The 20,903-nt window shown below is 46.1% G+C and overlaps 1 protein-coding gene across 1 annotated transcript in view; it reads right to left on the reverse strand.

Annotated features, from left to right (window-relative positions):
• Positions 1-20,903, reverse strand: part of LOC138268360 (leukocyte elastase inhibitor-like) — a 95,890-nt gene that overhangs the window by 19,592 nt on the left and 55,395 nt on the right. The window contains exons 2-3 of the mRNA XM_069217924.1: positions 20,555-20,731; positions 998-1,135 (exon numbers count right to left, since the gene is read on the reverse strand). Of these exons, the coding sequence (XP_069074025.1) occupies positions 998-1,135; positions 20,555-20,722 (306 nt within the window). The 5' untranslated portion in view covers positions 20,723-20,731. The remainder of the gene's footprint in view (positions 1-997; positions 1,136-20,554; positions 20,732-20,903) is intronic.

A 20,903-nucleotide genomic window follows, 5' to 3' on the forward strand; every position in this document is an offset into this window, starting at 1 on the left:
CCACTCTGTAGTAGATCCGGGACTGCAAGTAAAGTGTTTCCAGACTGAAAATGACTTGTTCCCTGGGAATAGCAGACCAGTAGCTTAAATGTCTTAAATTGCCATGTTATGGCCCCTCCACCCTATCCAATTTTCACCAGCATCTACAACTGAGGGTCTTCCACTGCTACAACACTCTGTAAAACATTTCTAGTGTGCTGCTACCTGCCAAGAAGGAAAAAAGAACGGATCTGCTATCATCTTTGTTTCCAGCTGTGAAACATTCAAAATTTCCAAAGCGTGTTGTGCATTCATTTTCACCACACCCAGATTCACAGCAGTGACCAAACCAGACACCTTCATGATTTACCAAACCTGGGGCTGTTCAGATGTCCTGATTCTCAATTTTCGTTACTTGCAAAATCCCTAATATTTCAGAGACAGGCATAGTCCTGAGTAACAAAATTCACAAAGAAGAGCCCTTATGCAAATTAGGGGATGCTTGACTACATCACTTTTCACACTAGACATCTTTTATAGTAGTCACCATTAAGTGCACTGGAACAAGACTCAAATGCCTGAAGCATTTAACAGAGAACAATGAGCAAACCTAATTTGTTGAGCTTCGCCTAGTTACACCTGACAAATGCGCTCAGCCCCACAAAGATGGGTTAGGCATTTTAGGATTTGCTTCATTTTAGCCATTAATGCTTGACAATGCTTGCAAAAGAGCAATTCTGAAATATATAGGTGGAATTCAAGCTTGGCATTAGTACTTTGATTGGAAATTAGTAGGAATATTACCATAAACAGTTGCCTTATTTGTACTTGAAATTATTTTCTCATGTTTACTAAATAAAGTATATACAAAGGGCATGTATTCTGAATGTTTGTGCTGGAGAATTACCTCCACAGACATAATTCTACCAAATTAAGTGACAAGCTGGATTTAGTTATGTTGAATACGTAATTTACTTCAAGGTTAGTCAAACTAAACTCAGCTGTCACATGAACTTACTTGAAGGAAGGTGTACGTCTTTTCTCCAAAGAGGCGATTGGCCAGATTCAAATGGTAGGAAGTTCCTGCCTTGTTAATATCTGTTGATAGAGACTGAAAGCCTGGGTGAAGATCTTCAACGCCATCGAAGTGAAGTGTCTGCACCAAAAACAGATATAGGATTATAGAACGTCATTTGCTTCTTGAGGCACATTTTGCAGTATAATACTACTGTACAAACAACGTAAAGAGCAGTAGGCACAACTCGCATTATGAGGGGCACAGAGAATGGTGTCCCGATGGTGAGGATGGGGGCAATGTAGGTCATTCTTACTCGTTTAGTGTTCCCTGGCCCAGGATTGTCTAAAAATACCAGATCTAGTAATCCAGGCCTCTAATCATTGGACCCCGAACCCACGTGCAGCGCTGCGAAGGCTGTGCCAAGCTACTGCGAGCCACCCCCCCAGCTACTGCATAATAAAGGAAGATGCAATGCTCCTTCCAAACTCTACACCCACCTGCTATGCCTTCCAACTGCCACTCAATGATGGCCAAAACACATACATGGTATCCATTTACCATCTGCTTAAGACAGGTGATAAATAGAGGAGGTTTTGGGACCACTATTTTCTGTACAATAAACATAAAAGACAGAATTCAACCTAGAGTATTTCCGGATCAGTGTGTCACTCCACGTTCTAGGGAAAATAACTTGCAATCCTCATATGTAAATTTGGGATACTCTTCAGGAATGGTTGATTCTGGACCACGGCATACTCACACCAAAATATAGGGACATCGTAATTAGGACCAATGAGGTAAATAAAACTCAGTGTGGAATAAACAGTTCAACATTTGCAGCCTCCATTTTTATCGCAATTACAAGAAGACAAGAAATCACAATCTTGATTTAAGTAACAAATCCATGACTTGGTAATTCAAGGCTAACCTTTTGTTCATACTTTAAGAGTTTGGCTGGGTTTATATCCTGTCTGCGCTTTTAATGAAAGTAAATAGTAGTTCAAGTCTACTAATCATGAAATAGTTACTGAAAACCTTAAATGATGTAGTTAAAAAAAAGAAATCAGAACTAAAAACAATAAAAAGACATAATGAATAAATAAAATATTTATACAAAACATTCTGAATTTGCAATATCCTCAGGCTTTAACATGGCCAGTGCTTATGAACTAGTGCTATATAATTAGGGTTAGCAGAAAAATGAAGAAGGAGGTAAACAAAGGAATGTAATTTTAACCGATAAAATATGTACCAGACTTTCTAATCAGTTCAATGTCCTCGGCCATAGATGGTCATAGATAGAGCAAACGTTTAAGTTAAGATGGGCCTAAATAAGTGTTTATTAATGAGTGTCTTGGCCGTTCCGCTGTATACTGGTTGATCAAGCTAGTTCAAGCGCTCAGAGCGGTTGATCTTACTGCTGCCTGGTCGCCAGTACACAGCAGGGACGACATGAAAGGCGGGCCCAATTTACCAGATCTGCAAAAATGCACCAAGGATCCCCTGTAGAGACATAGCTAGAACTTCAGTGAAGTGTTGTAAGTCATGTCTGTAGACATGAAGTAAAGTGCTGGTGCCGCCCTTAAAAATAACTGCAGCAAGGGAAGAGGCGGCAAGAGCACGGATTACCAGAAAGTGACAAATAAATAGCTGCCGTATTTGTGCAATTCCCTGGGAGCTTTTAGTATAACGCCCTTAATAGTATGTGTTAAAAGGTGCCGATGTTGGAGGTAAAAAGATTTAAGATGTGCTTCCTCAGTTTGGTTGTACAGCTGCTTTGTATTGCTGTTCCACAATAATGGTAAATTTTATATGCTTGCCCTTACTTGGGGGCTCTGACCCTGCAGGTAAAATAACAGAGCTTAACAGCATGTTAGCATTAAACAGATTCCGTAAGAGCTTTCTGCGTGCTGTTAGCAAGGTCAGGCAGATGCATAATATGTGCAAGAAGGTCTCCTTCAGCCCATGGCACAGCCTGCATGACAATGAGGCTGGCTCTGGGGCCCATGATGGCGTTGCGTCCTTTGATGGTGACAGGCCGAGTTTTAATGCAAAAAATTTGATCTTGAAATAGCCATTGATGCCTTAAAACAAACAGATCTGTGGCGTTGGACATTTATATGGGTTGATTCATAACCATGAGTGTCTACTTTTGTGCAACCAGGACAGGAGCCTTACTTGTTTGTTCATTTCAAGTTTGAGAGTATGATGTGATAGGAGCGATTCCTACAAATGTTGCTTTTAAGGCTTTGCCTCTCGCCTTGACCCAATGGTTTTATTGACTGTAATCCTGAATCTCCTTCCAGATTAGTGATTTCAAAGTGTTTGGCGGACCCACCCGGGCAGATGTCGTCTATTTTAGGAGAGCGCACTGTTGTGCTAGACTTTGTTCAAGGAGCTCAAATTCTAGTTGAAGTTGCGAGGGTGACCTGTGGGAGATAAAAGACTAGATGACAGTCTGTGCTCTGCCCGTTATTGAGTAAAGAGTTCATTTGTCCCGGGCAAGCCACTGATCCATAAGCCAGCGTTGGAATCAGCTTTGATTTGATTGCTGGTAAAGTTGGTTTCCAGGTTGGTGTTAGGAATTTACTGTTTAATTTTTGGAAAGCCGCAATCAGCGAAGCTAGTCACGGTTTCATAGAGTTTAGGTTGAGCTTAGGCAAATGCCTCTCTTGTAGGCGAACCCCCAGATATTTGTAGCTGGGGCATCTTTCTACTGGACTGTTGCTCAGATACCATTTTCTCTCCTTTTTGCAGCCGTTCCCTAAAGATAACTATTTTAGTTTTGTCTAAGTTGACTGTCATCCGGTTTATCACACAGTGCGAGGCCAGAGTATCAAGCAGGTTTTGCACACCAATGGGAGTTAGGTTCATAAGAACGATGTCATCTGCATACTGTAATGATGTCATCAAGTGGTGTCCCAGCTCTGGGGTGTGTGAATGCGCCTAATCCAGGGCTGGGCTTAGGTTTGAAATGAACAGACTGAAATTAAATAGAAGATGTTGACTTTTCAGAATACCAAGCTTTTCAAATTCTATACATTTAAATAGAGTATCCTGTTGAACTAAATGTTAATTTTAACAGAGCTCGTACAGATATAGGTCAACTGTACCCATGGGCTGTCACGGTTTGCCCCAGATATACCAAGATTGAAGTGCACTTCCTCCATATCGTATGGCGATATCCAGTGACATTGCTTTTTTGGGACAATCTGCTGTTCGAGTTTAAGGAAGTGACTGGATGGTTGCTACCGAGGGACCCCACCATTTGCCTGCTTGGAGTGCTTAACCGTACAAAAAGAAAAAGAGGGTATGCGTGTAAATATATTTTTCTCATATCCTTGCAAAAAGACTCACTCCTTGGGCTGGAAGGCTGAAATTGCTTCCTCTGTTTGGGGCTGAAGGCAGTATCTCTTAACGTGGGCCCATGCAGAGCTGGTGGTGCTGTCGAGCCCTGTCTGGAGGAAGAGGGGAACAGTTCAAGTCCTGGGATGGGTACATTGAAAAAAATAAGAGGTGAAATTTGATGAATGTTCACCATGACACAGCAATACCTAAAGACCAGTGGGTCAAGGGGGCAGCTCCCTCTCCCCGATGCACTAAACGGAGCCCCGGGGCGATACACCATATGCTCATGCTAAGTGATAAGGGCATTATGTGACACTGACATCTCACATTCTGTATCCTCAAAGATGTAAGACACTTTCACACACAAGTCATGGCAATCAGGACGTTCAAGTTTGCTTTCGTTATTTTGTTGTTGTACCTATTTTGATTTCTCTTCTTAAGCATGCCATGCATCATGCGACAATCATCCATGCAAAAAGCTTAACACATGCATCCAATGGCCACATCACAATGGGACTCAGAAAACTGTACTCTGTGTAAACTGAGAAAATGGACACGCAAGATAATACTGTACCAGTTGATGTATTGTTATGTGGGTTACATGGTGCACCGGCAATCACCAGTTACTTGTACTTGTTGCATAAACTTTGAAATGGCAATTAAAATACTCAGAGTTCGTATAGAGTTAAATGAACGATTTTTCAGTACAAAGGTCAGAGTAACGTGCATTCTTCAGAGTTTCCTAATGGGGCTTCATAAAACAGTTCCTCCTATACGTCAAGGCAAAAGCTATAAATCAACTGATAGTTGGAATTACGATCGCAAAGATACTTTGTGTCTCTCAGCAACACTATAATTTACAGCAGGGAGGGGCACAAATTAACCTCAGTGGTTAAACTTTAACTAACTGCAAGGCAGCTCAAGTTAGAGTAGTTCAGAGCTAGAAATGTAAAAATGCCGAACAGGTATTTTACTTTTGAATTTGTTGCTTCTGCTAACCTCAAGAACCAAGTTTTTACTGACTGGAATTTGCACTTGGAGATGCTGAGATTCTGTCTCTGTTTGACACAACTAGGATCATTACACTTGCTCGGCTCTGACATTTATTCATCTATTAGATATAAGTAAATCGCATACTGAATACCAGCTCACATGTTCAGAATCCTAGCTGGATCGCAGGTTTGTATAAGAGAATCTGATGTGTTTGTGAGCTTTCCTAAAGGAGACTAAAATGAGGCCAGAAATGCTGTAGGTAGGAAGCTTTTAACATATACCACTCTGACCCTGCAAGCACTGAGATAAATCTGGTTAGCGGAGAATTGTTTCTAGGAGGCAGTGGTTGTAGGCTGTTATCTCATGCAGGATTCTGCGGCTGCAATATTTCTTTTATTGAAATTCAATGAGGAGCCAATCTGTGCCACTTTAACTTTTGGAAGTGTCCGAGTAGGATACGGGACACATATATACTGCACACTAAAAGCCTTATTTAATATCGATTACGTTGTGGAGATCAGGGCAACAAACAGGAGCAGTGGACACACTCATCAGAGTAGGGGAAATTATAAGATTGTCCTGTCATACACAGTCCACTGAAGACATTAATTACAACTATTTTCAACCTCATATTCTATACTCAACTCAACTGTAAAATTCTTTAAAAATAGGTAATGTTTCTTATGAAGGATATTCTGCACTGAGCAAAATCTGAGTCACAGCAAGCTGTCCTTCCCATTATTCTTTTAAACCTTTGTGGGCCCTGCTTCATATAAAGAAGCTATCCACAATTGCAAAATAAATCAAATGTACTGCACCAAAGAAATTCCTAACAAATTCTTGATGAGCTACTGAATGTATTTTCACATCACAAATATTACCAACTACAACCAGGACTGTAACAATGTTGCCAAACATTCAAATCTGAATTATGGTGCTCTGGTAGCCCTGAGAAGCATCAGAATAATTCCTCAATGAACAACATACTAGTGTGATAGACAAGATCATTATTTAAGCTTTCTGAGGCATCTGAAACATTGTTTATCATATGTCCCACTTCAGCACAATGTCCATCAGCTGGGGCTTGAAGAGCTCCCTGGTTTATTGAATCAATTCGTTCCTGAGGGACAAATCACAATCTTCACATTCCACAAGCATTGATCTTGCACCTCTATAAACCAATTCCAGTTCGCTATTGGTTCTCCAAGGGTGCATACTACATTTCTTACTCTTTTCTACTTTTAACATGAAATTAGCAGTTGCTGTGCTAGCCAAATAGGCTATTATAAACACTAGTGCACAATATCACATAACCTTATCTACCTGCCTCCACTATCAGATTTAAACCCTGTGCACTATTTATTAACCACAACTGTAAACTGGCATTTGAGGTTATGTTTTCATTCGCTAGATGTACAGTGCTCTGAAAGAGACATAGGTTAAGTCCACATTGTGTAGAACAAGGATAAGTAAATTAATAACTAAAGAAATACATAATTGAAATATCTCAGACAACAAACTAGAAGGATGTATCACCTACACTTTTTATGAGACTTACTAAAGCAAAACTGAATCACTTCTTCTAACTAATTTTAATGTCACGTTTTGGGATTCTGATCCCTCTCATCAGGAAAACCTTCATATGAGAAGCCAGATCGATTTGGCACCCCCACCCCAAGAAAAAGCCAAAAGGTAAACTGAATTTAAATCGCAAATCCAAATTCCATTAATCAGACTGGCTACAAGCTTTAAGCATGGGCAATGTCTAATGGTAATGCCTTCCAGATTTCTCTAACTCCCTTGAAATTTAGGGCGGAGAGCAATGTGTGCTACAGGTCATCCATAATTCCTTATCTGTACTTCTGTTTACAAAGCTCTGTAATGGGGGCTAGAAAGCCAAATAAGTATGAATGCATGTTCTAGAAAAAACAGATGTAAGCTGTAAGAAATTCTCCCTCTTCTGCATGGCCACCCAGGGTATCTCATCTTTTGCTGAACCTTATATTTTTGCTGGCTCTAGAGCTCTGTTCACTTTACCCCTGCTAACAAGCAGTGGAGTGCCTGTGCTCCCTCTAACTATGGTTCAATTGGCTTATTCCCGATTCGTACATTTAACTTGGCAGTAGCCCCTACTTTATGGTACAAAATGTGCACCCAGGGCCTGAAAGTTACATTCCAGTTGTGAATTGCAGCACCTATTGTGCCACTCACTACAATGGCAGTCAACAAGGTTACAGGCCTATCCTGTGTAGCCTGACTACGGCAGTGTAAAACCTGCAGTGGGACCTGTTAAAATAACCCTTTTTAACAGGTACAAACCTCCCTTTTCAATTATTAGCAAGTCAGCCTATGTAAGTCTTTTAGCCCGCAAGTTGGGTGCATGGTGTTTAAAAGTGGGAAATGTAGAAAATTAATGTTACCATATTCCTAAAGTGCCAAGGCCCAAAAAGCTATTTTCACTGTGGCAGGCCTAGCTGTCCTATGGAGAAAACAGTTTAACATACTAATTATTGTACATTGAGATCTAGAAAAATAGTTAAACAACTATTGGTAATAGTTCCCTACCTTAAGTTTCTGGAGAGTAATGTGCATTAGCTCTCCAGCTTCTCCCATCCTGTGCTCAGCCTTTAACAGATGTGAAATGCTTTTCCCAAGATCAAACAATAGGATGACCAGAATAGGCTGAGATTACTTAAAGCTTAACAGAATACGCAGGGTAGGGGATATGGTCCTCCTATTGTCAGACCCTACTTGACAGGTCTGTTGAGTCACATGTAACAACTGGAGGGAACTTCCAATCTCTCTGGGCTTGTTGTGGATGTAGGGCCTACTTCAAGATGGATTATATTGTCAGATGTGGGAGGACACTAGGATTACTAAAGTACACTCATCACTCTCATCTCCAGCCTCAGAGCCCAATTTCAGTGTGACAGAAGCCTTTCACCATCTTGGAAATTTCCTGACACATGGCATTTTGGGCCTGTCTACAGGAAAGTAAACAGAAACACTTGCAGAGAGGAACTAGGAACGTTGTAGGGTATTTCCAACCCACATGGGTAACCTACAAAACTGAAACCGTACCCGGCCTTTCTTAGAACAGTTTCTGGACCTGCAGAAGATCAGGAGAGGACTGAGCCTGCTGACAGTCACCTGAGAGAAGTCCTGAAGGACTGAGTTTGCTCCTTCTAGAACCTAGGACAAAGAAGAGAACTCTCTGGTCTGTTGGCTGAATTCCTGTCTGGCAACAAGGAGACAATAAGCTACAAGAGGCCTTTTCCTGAAAGTATCCAGCTGACCAGTAGCAACTGGACTTCGACTGGACCCTGCTGTTTCCCTCTACCTGACACCCTGGTTGTTTTTAAGTGCCCCCTCTGAGGTCCTGGTGGACTTTTGAATTGTACTCTTATAATGGAATGGGGCTTAACAGACCAAGGTGGTGATTTCAACATTGGCGGGCGGCGGTCGCCGCCCGCCAAGCGGGAACCGCCAGAAGACCGTACCGCGGTCAAAAGACCGTGGCAGTCATTCTGACTTTCCCGCTGGGCTGGCGGGCGACCGCCAAAAGGCCGCCCGCCCGCCCGCCCAGCGGGAAAGCACCAGCAACGAGGAAGCTGGCTCCGAATGGAGCCGGCGGAGTTGCTGGTGTGCGACGGGTGCAGTTGCACCTGTCGCGATTTTCAGTGTCTGCCAAGCAGACACTGACAATCTTAATGGGGCCTGTAAGGAAATGCCTCCTTGGCATGGTTGCCCCCTGACTTTTTGCCTTTGCTGATGCTATGTTTACAATTGAAAGTGTGCTGAGGCCTGCTAACCAGGCCCCAGCACCAGTGTTCTTTCCCTAACCTGTACTTTTGTATCCACAATTGGCAGACCCTGGCATCCAGATAAGTCCCTTGTAACTGGTACTTCTAGTACCAAGGGCCCTGATGCCAGGGAAGGTCTCTAAGGGCTGCAGCATGTCTTATGCCACCCTGGAGACCTCTCACTCAGCACAGACACACTGCTTGCCAGCTTGTGTGTGCTAGTGAGAACAAAACGAGTAAGTCGACATGGCACTCCCCTCAGGGTGCCATGCCAGCCTCTCACTGCCTATGCAAGTATAGGTCAGTCACCCCTCTAGCAGGCCTTACAGCCCTAAGGCAGGGTGCACTATACCATAGGTGAGGGTACCAGTGCATGAGCATGGTACCCCTACAGTGTCTAAACAAAACCTTAGACATTGTAAGTGCAGGGTAGCCATAAGAGTATATGGTCTGGGAGTTTGTCAAACACGAACCCCACAGCACCATAATGGCTACACTGAAAACTGGGAAGTTTGGTATCAAACTTCTCAGCACAATAAATGCACACTGATGCCAGTGTACATTTTATTGCAAAATACACCCCAGAGGGCACCTTAGAGGTGCCCCCTGAAACTTAACCGACTGTCTGTGTAGGCTGACTAGTTCCAGCAGCCTGCCACACTAGAGACATGTTGCTGGCCCCATGGGGAGAGTGCCTTTGTCACTCTGAGGCCAGTAACAAAGCCTGCACTGGGTGGAGATGCTAACACCTCCCCCAGGCAGGAGCTGTAACACCTGGCGGTGAGCCTCAAAGGCTCACCCCTTTGTCACAGCCCAGCAGGGCACTCCAGCTTAGTGGAGTTGCCCGCCCCCTCCGGCCACGGCCCCCACTTTTGGCGGCAAGGCTGGAGGGAACAAAGAAAGCAACAAGGAGGAGTCACTGGCCAGTCAGGACAGCCCCTAAGGTGTCCTGAGCTGAGGTGACTCTAACTTTTAGAAATCCTCCATCTTGCAGATGGAGGATTCCCCCAATAGGGTTAGGATTGTGACCCCCTCCCCTTGGGAGGAGGCACAAAGAGGGTGTACCCACCCTCAGGGCTAGTAGCCATTGGCTACTAACCCCCCAGACCTAAACACGCCCTTAAATTTAGTATTTAAGGGCTACCCTGAACCCTAGAAAATTAGATTCCTGCAACAACAAGAAGAAGGACTGCCCAGCTGAAAACCCCTGCAGAGGAAGACCAGAAGACGACAACTGCCTTGGCTCCAGAAACTCACCGGCCTGTCTCCTGCCTTCCAAAGAACTCTGCTCCAGCGACGCCTTCCAAAGGGACCAGCGACCTCTGAATCCTCTGAGGACTGCCCTGCTTCGACGACGACAAGAAACTCCAGAGGACAGCGGACCTGCTCCAAAAAGACTGCAACTTTGTTTCAAGAAGCAGCTTTAAAGAACCCTGCAACTCCCCGCAAGAAGCGTGCGACTTGCAACACTGCACCCGGCGACCCCGACTCGGCTGGTGGAGAACCAACACCTCAGGGAGGACCCCCGGACTACTCTACGACTGTGAGTACCAAAACCTGTCCCCCCTGAGCCCCCACAGCGCCGCCTGCAGAGGGAATCCCGAGGCTTCCCCTGACAGCGACTCTCTGAAACCTAAGTCCCGACGCCTGGAAAAGACCCTGCACCCGCAGCCCCCAGGACCTGAAGGATCGGACTTTCACTGCAGAAGTGACCCCCAGGAGTCCCTCTCCCTTGCCCAAGTGGAGGTTTCCCCGAGGAAGCCCCCCCTTGCCTGCCTGCAGCGCTAAAGAGATCCCTTGATCTCTCATTGACTAACATTGCGAACCCGACGCTTGTTCTAACACTGCACCCGGCCGCCCCCCCGCCGCTGAGGGTGAAATTTCTGTGTGGGCTTGTGTCCCCCCCGGTGCCCTACAAAACCCCCCTGGTCTGCCCTCCGAAGACGTGGGTACTTACCTGCAAGCAGACCGGAACCGGGGCACCCCCTTCTCTCCATTGAAGCCTATGCGTTTTGGGCACCACTTTGAACTCTGCACCTGACCGGCCCTGAGCTGCTGGTGTGGTGACTTTGGGGTTGCTCTGAACCCCCAACGGTGGGCTACCTTGGACCAAGAACTGAACCCTGTAAGTGTCTTACTTACCTGGTAAAACTAACAAAAACTTACCTCCCCCAGGAACTGTGAAAATTGCACTGTGTCCACTTTTAAAATAGCTATTTGTGAATAACTTGAAAAGTATACATGCAATTGAAATTATTCAAAGTTCCTAATGTACTTACCTGCAATACCTTTCAAACAAGATATTACATGTTAAATTTGAACCTGTGGTTCTTAAAATAAACTAAGAAAAGATATTTTTCTATAACAAAACCTATTGGCTGGATTTGTCTCTGAGTGTGTGTACCTCATTTATTGTCTATGTGTATGTACAACAAATGCTTAACACTACTCCTTGGATAAGCCTACTGCTCGACCACACTACCACAAAATAGAGCATTAGTATTATCTATTTTTACCACTATTTTACCTCTAAGGGGAACCCTTGGACTCTGTGCATGCTATTCCTTACTTTGAAATAGCACATACAGAGCCAACTTCCTACATTGGTGGATCAGCGGTGGGGTACAAGACTTTGCATTTGCTGGACTACTCAGCCAATACCTGATCACACGACAAATTCCAAAATTGTCATTAGAAATTGATTTTTGCAATTTGAAAAGTTTTCTAAATTCTTTAAAGACCTGCTAGGGCCTTGTGTTAGATCCTGGTTAGCATTTCTTTTAGAGTTTAAAAGTTTGTAAAAGTTTGAATTAGATTCTAGAACCAGTTTTAGATTCTTAAAAAGTATTCCAACTTTTAGAAGCAAAATGTCTAGCACAGATGTGGCTGTGGTGGAACTCGACACCACACCTTACCTCCATCTACAGATGAGAGAGCTAAGGTCACTCTGTAAACTAAAGAAAATAGCAATGGGCCCCAAACCTACCAAAGTACAGCTCCAGGAGCTTTTGGCAGAGTTTGAAAAGGCCAACCCCTCTGAGGATGGCAACTCAGAGGATGAAGATAGTGACTTGGAGGGAAATTCCCCCCCTCCAGTCCTACTTAGGGAGAGCAGGGCTTCTCAAGCCCTGACTCCACAAATAATAGTCAGAGATGCTGGTTCCCTCACAGGAGGGACCAACAACTCTGAAATCACTGAGGAAAACTCCAGTGAAGAGGACATCCAGTTAGCCAGGAATGGCCAAAAGATTGGCTTTGGAAAGACAGATCCTAGCCATAGAGAGGGAAAGACAAGAGATGGGCCTAGGACCCATCAATGGTGGCAGCAACATAAATAGGGTCAGAGATTCTCCTGACATGTTGAAAATCCCTAAAGGGATTGTAACTAAATATGAAGATGGTGATGACATCACCAAATGGTTCACAGCTTTTGAGAGGGCTTGTGTAACCAGACAAGTGAACAGATCTCACTGGGGTGCTCTCCTTTGGGAAATGTTCACAGGAAAGTGTAGGGATAGACTCCTCACACTCTCTGGAAAAGATGCAGAATCTTATGACCTCATGAAGGGTACCCTGATTGAGGGCTTTGGATTCTCCACTGAGGAGTATAGGATTAGATTCAGGGGGGCTCAAAAATCCTCGAGCCAGACCTGGGTTGACTTTGTAGACTACTCAGTAAAAACACTAGATGGTTGGATTCAAGGCAGTGGTGTAAGTAATTATGATGGGCTGTACAATTTATTTGTGAAAGAACACCTGTTAAGTAATTGTTTCAATGATAAACTGCATCAGCATCTGGTAGACCTAGGACCAATTTCTCCCCAAGAATTGGGAAAGAAGGCGGACCATTGGGTCAAGACAAGGGTGTCCAAAACTTCCACAGGGGGTGACCAAAAGAAAGGGGTCACAAAACCTCCCCAGGGGAAAGGTGGTGAGACAGCCAAAAATAAAAATAGTAAAGAGTCTTCTACAGGCCCCCAAAAACCTGCACAGGAGGGTGGGCCCAGAGCCTCTTCACAAAACAATCCTGGGTACAAGGGTAAAAACTTTGATCCCAAAAAGGCCTGGTGTCGAAACTGTAGTCAGTCTGGACACCAAACTGGAGACAAGGCCTGTCCCAAGAAAAGTTCCACTCCAAACTCCAATCCAGGTAACACTGGAATGGCTAGTCTCCAAGTGGGATCAACTGTGTGCCCAGAGCAAATCAGGGTCCACACTGAAGCTACTCTAGTCTCTGAGGGTGGGGTGGATTTAGCCACACTAGCTGCCTGGCCGCCTAACATGCAAAAATACAGGCAGCAGCTCTTTATTAATGGGACAAGTGTAGAGGGCCTGAGGGATACAGGTGCCAGTGTCACCATGGTGACAGAGAAACTGGTTTCCCCTGGCCAATACCTGACTGGAAAAACTTATACAGTCACCAACGCTGACAATCAGACTAAAGCACATCCCATGGCAATGGTAACTTTAGAATGGGGAGGGGTCAATGGCCTGAAACAGGTGGTGGTCTCCTCAAACATCCCAGTAGACTGTCTGCTTGGAAATGACCTGGAGTCCTCAGCATGGGCTGAGGTAGAACTAAAAACCCATGCAGCCATGCTGGGTATCCCTGAACTGGTGTGTGTAAAAACAAGAGCACAATGCAAGGCACAGGGTGAAAAAGTAGAGCTGGAGTCTGGAAAAATGGCCCAGCCTACCAAGAGAAAAGGAAAGTCAGTTGGGAAACCAACTGCAACACAGTCAGAAAAAGAGAACCTCTCTTCTCAGGAAGAAGTTCTGCCCTCTGAGGGAACTGAGCCTTTGGAGCTTGAACCTTATCAGGTTGAGCTCTTAGGCCCAGGGGGACCCTCAAGGGAGGAGCTGTGTAAGGGACAAGAAACCTGTCCCTCTCTTGAAGGCCTTAGGCAGCAAGCTGCTGAAGAGTCCAAGGGCAAGAAAAATGGAACACATAGGGTCTATTGGGAAGATGGACTCCTGTACACTGAGGCCAGAGACCCCAAACCTGGTGCCACTAGGAGAGTGGTAGTGCCTCAGTCGTTCAGAGAGTTTATTCTGACCTTAGCCCATGATATTCCCCTTGCTGGGCATTTGGGACAAACCAAGACGTGGGAGAGGTTAGTCAACCACTTCTACTGGCCCAATATGTCCCAGAAGGTTAAGGAGTTTTGCCTCTCCTGCCCCACCTGTCAATCCAGTGGTAAGACAGGTGGGCACCCAAAGGCCCCCCTCATTCCACTTCCAGTGGTGGGGGTCCCCTTTGAAAGAGTGGGTGTGGACATAGTTGGTCCACTGGAACCTCCCACAGCCTCAGGAAATATGTACATCCTAGTAGTAGTGGATCATGCTACTAGGTATCCTGAAGCTATTCCCCTTAGGTCGACTACTGCCCCTGCAGTAGCCAAGGCCCTCATTGGTATCTTTACCAGAGTGGGTTTCCCTAAGGAGGTGGTGTCTGACAGAGGTACCAACTTCATGTCAGCATACCTAAAACACATGTGGAATGAGTGTGGGGTGACTTACAAATTCACTACACCATACCATCCACAAACTAATGGCTTAGTTGAGAGATTCAACAAGACATTAAACGGCATGATCATGGGGCTCCCAGAAAAGCTCAAAAGGAGATGGGATGTCCTCTTGCCATGTCTGCTTTTCGCTTACAGAGAGGTGCTACAGAAGGGAGTAGGATTCTCACCCTTTGAACTTCTGTTTGGTCACCCTGTAAGGGGACCACTTGCTCTTGTTAAAGAAGGCTGGGAGAGACCTCTTCATGAGCCTAAACAAGACATAGTGGACTATGTACTTGGCCTTCGCTCTAGAATGGCCGAGTACATGGAAAAGGCAACCAAAAACCTTGAGGCCAGCCAACAGCTCCAGAAGTTTTTGTATGACCAAAAGGCTGCAATGGTTGAGTTCCAACCAGGGCAGAAAGTCTGGGTTCTGGAGCCTGTGGCTCCCAGGGCACTCCAGGACAAATGGAGTGGCCCTTACCCAGTACTAGAAAGGAAGAGTCAGGTCACCTACCTGGTGGACCTGGGCACAAGCAGGAGCCCCAAGAGGGTGATCCATGTGAACCGCCTTAAGCTCTTCCATGACAGGGCTGATGTAAATCTGTTGATGGTAACAGATGAGGATCAGGAGGCAGAGAGTGAACCTCTCCCTGATCTTCTGTCATCAGACCCAAAAGATGGCTCAGTAGATGGAGTGATCTACTCAGACACCCTCTCTGGCCAACAGCAAGCTGATTGTAGGAGAGTCCTACAACAGTTTCCTGAACTCTTCTCCCTAACCCCTGGTCAGACACACCTGTGTACCCATGATGTGGACACAGGAGACAGCATGCCTGTCAAAAACAAAATTTTTAGACAGTCTGACCATGTTAAGGAAAGCATCAAGGTGGAAGTCCACAAGATGCTGGAATTGGGAGTAATTGAGCGCTCTGACAGCCCCTGGGCTAGCCCAGTGGTCTTAGTCCCCAAACCTCACACCAAAGATGGAAAGAAAGAGATGAGGTTTTGTGTGGACTACAGAGGGCTCAACTCTGTCACCAAGACAGATGCTCATCCAATTCCTAGAGCTGATGAGCTCATAGATAAATTAGGTGCTGCCAAATTCTTAAGTGCCTTTGACTTGACAGCAGGGTACTGGCAAATAAAAATGGCACCTGGAGCAAAAGAGAAAACAGCATTCTCCACACCTGATGGGCATTATCAGTTTACTGTTATGCCCTTTGGTTTAAAGAATGCCCCTGCCACCTTCCAAAGGTTGGTGAATCAAGTCCTTGCTGGCTTGGAGTCCTTTAGCACAGCTTATCTTGATGATATTGCTGTCTTTAGCTCCACCTGGCAGGATCACCTGGTCCACCTGAAGAAGGTTTTGAAGGCTCTGCAATCTGCAGGCCTCTCTATCAAGGCATCCAAATGCCAGATAGGGCAGGGAACTGTGGTTTACTTGGGCCACCTTGTAGGTGGAGGCCAAGTTCAGCCACTCCAACCCAAGATCCAGACTATTCTGGACTGGGTAGCTCCAAAAACCCAGACTCAAGTCAGGGCATTCCTTGGCTTGACTGGGTATTACAGGAGGTTTGTGAAGGGATATGGATCCATTGTGACAGCCCTCACTGAACTCACCTCCAAGAAAATGCCCAAGAAAGTGAACTGGACTGTGGAATGCCAACAGGCCTTTGACACCCTGAAACAAGCAATGTGCTCAGCACCAGTTCTAAAAGCTCCAGATTATTCTAAGCAGTTCATTGTGCAGACAGATGCCTCTGAACATGGGATAGGGGCAGTTTTGTCCCAAACAAATGATGATGGCCTTGACCAGCCTGTTGCTTTCATTAGCAGGAGGTTACTCCCCAGGGAGCAGCGTTGGAGTGCCATTGAGAGGGAGGCCTTTGCTGTGGTTTGGTCCCTGAAGAAGCTGAGACCATACCTCTTTGGGACTCACTTCCTAGTTCAGACTGACCACAGACCTCTCAAATGGCTGATGCAAATGAAAGGTGAAAATCCTAAACTGTTGAGGTGGTCCATCTCCCTACAGGGAATGGACTTTATAGTGGAACACAGACCTGGGACTGCCCATGCCAATGCAGATGGCCTTTCCAGGTTCTTCCACTTAGAAAATGAAGACTCTCTTGGGAAAGGTTAGTCTCATCCTCTTTCGTTTGGGGGGGGGTTGTGTAAGGAAATGCCTCCTTGGCATGGTTGCCCCCTGACTTTTTGCCTTTGCTGATGCTATGTTTACAATTGAAAGTGTGCTGAGGCCTGCTAACCAGGCCCCAGCACCAGTGTTCTTTCCCTAACCTGTACTTTTGTATCCACAATTGGCAGACCCTGGCATCCAGATAAGTCCCTTGTAACTGGTACTTCTAGTACCAAGGGCCCTGATGCCAGGGAAGGTCTCTAAGGGCTGCAGCATGTCTTATGCCACCCTGGAGACCTCTCACTCAGCACAGACACACTGCTTGCCAGCTTGTGTGTGCTAGTGAGAACAAAACGAGTAAGTCGACATGGCACTCCCCTCAGGGTGCCATGCCAGCCTCTCACTGCCTATGCAAGTATAGGTCAGTCACCCCTCTAGCAGGCCTTACAGCCCTAAGGCAGGGTGCACTATACCATAGGTGAGGGTACCAGTGCATGAGCATGGTACCCCTACAGTGTCTAAACAAAACCTTAGACATTGTAAGTGCAGGGTAGCCATAAGAGTATATGGTCTGGGAGTTTGTCAAACACGAACCCCACAGCACCATAATGGCTACACTGAAAACTGGGAAGTTTGGTATCAAACTTCTCAGCACAATAAATGCACACTGATGCCAGTGTACATTTTATTGCAAAATACACCCCAGAGGGCACCTTAGAGGTGCCCCCTGAAACTTAACCGACTGTCTGTGTAGGCTGACTAGTTCCAGCAGCCTGCCACACTAGAGACATGTTGCTGGCCCCATGGGGAGAGTGCCTTTGTCACTCTGAGGCCAGTAACAAAGCCTGCACTGGGTGGAGATGCTAACACCTCCCCCAGGCAGGAGCTGTAACACCTGGCGGTGAGCCTCAAAGGCTCACCCCTTTGTCACAGCCCAGCAGGGCACTCCAGCTTAGTGGAGTTGCCCGCCCCCTCCGGCCACGGCCCCCACTTTTGGCGGCAAGGCTGGAGGGAACAAAGAAAGCAACAAGGAGGAGTCACTGGCCAGTCAGGACAGCCCCTAAGGTGTCCTGAGCTGAGGTGACTCTAACTTTTAGAAATCCTCCATCTTGCAGATGGAGGATTCCCCCAATAGGGTTAGGATTGTGACCCCCTCCCCTTGTGAGGAGGCACAAAGAGGGTGTACCCACCCTCAGGGCTAGTAGCCATTGGCTACTAACCCCCCAGACCTAAACACGCCCTTAAATTTAGTATTTAAGGGCTACCCTGAACCCTAGAAAATTAGATTCCTGCAACAACAAGAAGAAGGACTGCCCAGCTGAAAACCCCTGCAGAGGAAGACCAGAAGACGACAACTGCCTTGGCTCCAGAAACTCACCGGCCTGTCTCCTGCCTTCCAAAGAACTCTGCTCCAGCGACGCCTTCCAAAGGGACCAGCGACCTCTGAATCCTCTGAGGACTGCCCTGCTTCGACGACGACAAGAAACTCCTGAGGACAGCGGACCTGCTCCAAAAAGACTGCAACTTTGTTTCAAGAAGCAGCTTTAAAGAACCCTGCAACTCCCCGCAAGAAGCGTGCGACTTGCAACACTGCACCCGGCGACCCCGACTCGGCTGGTGGAGAACCAACACCTCAGGGAGGACCCCCGGACTACTCTACGACTGTGAGTACCAAAACCTGTCCCCCCTGAGCCCCCACAGCGCCGCCTGCAGAGGGAATCCCGAGGCTTCCCCTGAACGCGACTCTCTGAAACCTAAGTCCCGACGCCTGGAAAAGACCCTGCACCCGCAGCCCCCAGGACCTGAAGGACCGGACTTTCACTGCAGAAGTGACCCCCAGGAGTCCCTCTCCCTTGCCCAAGTGGAGGTTTCCCCGAGGAAGCCCCCCCTTGCCTGCCTGCAGCGCTAAAGAGATCCCTTGATCTCTCGTTGACTAACATTGCGAACCCGACGCTTGTTCTAACACTGCACCCGGCCGCCCCCGCGCCGCTGAGGGTGAAATTTCTGTGTGGGCTTGTGTCCCCCCCGGTGCCCTACAAAACCCCCCTGGTCTGCCCTCCGAAGACGCGGGTACTTACCTGCAAGCAGACCGGAACCGGGGCACCCCCTTCTCTCCATTGAAGCCTATGCGTTTTGGGCACCACTTTGAACTCTGCACCTGACCGGCCCTGAGCTGCTGGTGTGGTGACTTTGGGGTTGCTCTGAACCCCCAACGGTGGGCTACCTTGGACCAAGAACTGAACCCTGTAAGTGTCTTACTTACCTGGTAAAACTAACAAAAACTTACCTCCCCCAGGAACTGTGAAAATTGCACTGTGTCCACTTTTAAAATAGCTATTTGTGAATAACTTGAAAAGTATACATGCAATTGAAATGATTCAAAGTTCCTAATGTACTTACCTGCAATACCTTTCAAACAAGATATTACATGTTAAATTTGAACCTGTGGTTCTTAAAATAAACTAAGAAAATATATTTTTCTATAACAAAACCTATTGGCTGGATTTGTCTCTGAGTGTGTGTACCTCATTTATTGTCTATGTGTATGTACAACAAATGCTTAACACTACTCCTTGGATAAGCCTACTGCTCGACCACACTACCACAAAATAGAGCATTAGTATTATCTATTTTTACCACTATTTTACCTCTAAGGGGAACCCTTGGACTAGGTGCATGCTATTCCTTACTTTGAAATAGCACATACAGAGCCAACTTCCTACAGGGCCCTGTTAGGGGGCCCCACAACACCCGTTACCGCCATCCTGTTTCTGGCGGTGAAAACCGCCAGAAACAGGATGGCGGGAAGGGGGTCGGAATCCCCATGGCGGCGCTGCTTGCAGCGCCGCCGTGGAGGATTCCCTGGGGCAGCGGGAAACAGGCGGGAAACCGCCGGCTTCCCTTTTCTGACCGCGGCTTTACCGCCGCGGTCAGAATTGCCCCAGAAGCACCGCCAGCCTGTTGGCGGTGCTTCCTCGGTCCCCAACCCTGGCGCGCTCGGACCGCCAGGGTTGGAATCACCCCCCAAGTGCCTGACTTAAATTTTGGCTAAATGGGTAATCCATTGCAATGGAGTACCTTCAGTATATAGATAGCGGAAACATGGCCCCTTTTCTCTGCCTGTCAAGCAATGAAAAACCTGGCAGCAATTGGGAGTGAAAACATTTAATAACCCCCAAGCAATGGGAAAATGCTCCCATGGCTAGAGGGTCATTGTTTTTGTTTTGTTATCTCGCTTTGGGATTTTCCTTTTGAAAATAAAAAAAAAAGAGTTTTAATTTTCACAAAAGGATCTGCCATGTTGACAGAGCCGTCCATCAAACCTACTTTTATTTCCAGGGGTCTCTGTGATGGCAGTTCTTGGAAATGCAAAAGAAGTCCGCATTGGCATTGGACATCTCTGTATATGACAGTTGGTGTACCCTTGCCACGGCAGGAGAAAAGTACTCTACATTTACGACGGTACTTATCAAATAGGGGGCTCCTATACAGGTTGCTGAATATTTCCCTGACTACTACCTGCCACCAGCAGCTGTAACATGATATGCTCACACACTACTTACAGTATTCGGCTACCTTTCCTTCTGCAGCAAGGCCTGTGGCAAAAATACTTTTCACAATCCTATCCTGCAACGTCCTACTCTTTAGATAAAGAGCAATACCTGCTACTAGAGTAATATTTGAAAGTGATAACAGAAGATCAAGCCCTGGTAGAAGGGAAAATTCTCAGTGTTGAAAAATGAAAAAAATGAATACCTTCATTGCTTACCTTTGAAACCTGCTCAGCAGAGTTGCCCTTGGCTCCCAAAAGCACCATGGCCAACGCAGCTGAAATACTGAAGGGGGAGAAGAAGATGTTGCCTGTTGGGTTGGTTTCATTCAACTTTTGGAAGAGATCCAGAGCAAAGTGGGTGTTTGCACAGCACAGGTTATCCATGTTTAAAATCTGAAAAAAAAACCAAAAAACTGTCAGTACGGTTCCCTGCAAAGAAAGGTTCATTTTCAATTCACAAAAAAAATGTTGTGGACCAAGCATTAGCTGACATTTAATAGTACCGTTGGGTATGTTTTCAATTGGGTATGTTTACAATTTTGGTGTAAATCAATTGACTTCACTA

Source organism: Pleurodeles waltl, chromosome 2_1, assembly GCF_031143425.1.
Source record: "Pleurodeles waltl isolate 20211129_DDA chromosome 2_1, aPleWal1.hap1.20221129, whole genome shotgun sequence".
Taxonomy (NCBI): Eukaryota; Metazoa; Chordata; class Amphibia; order Caudata; family Salamandridae; genus Pleurodeles; species Pleurodeles waltl.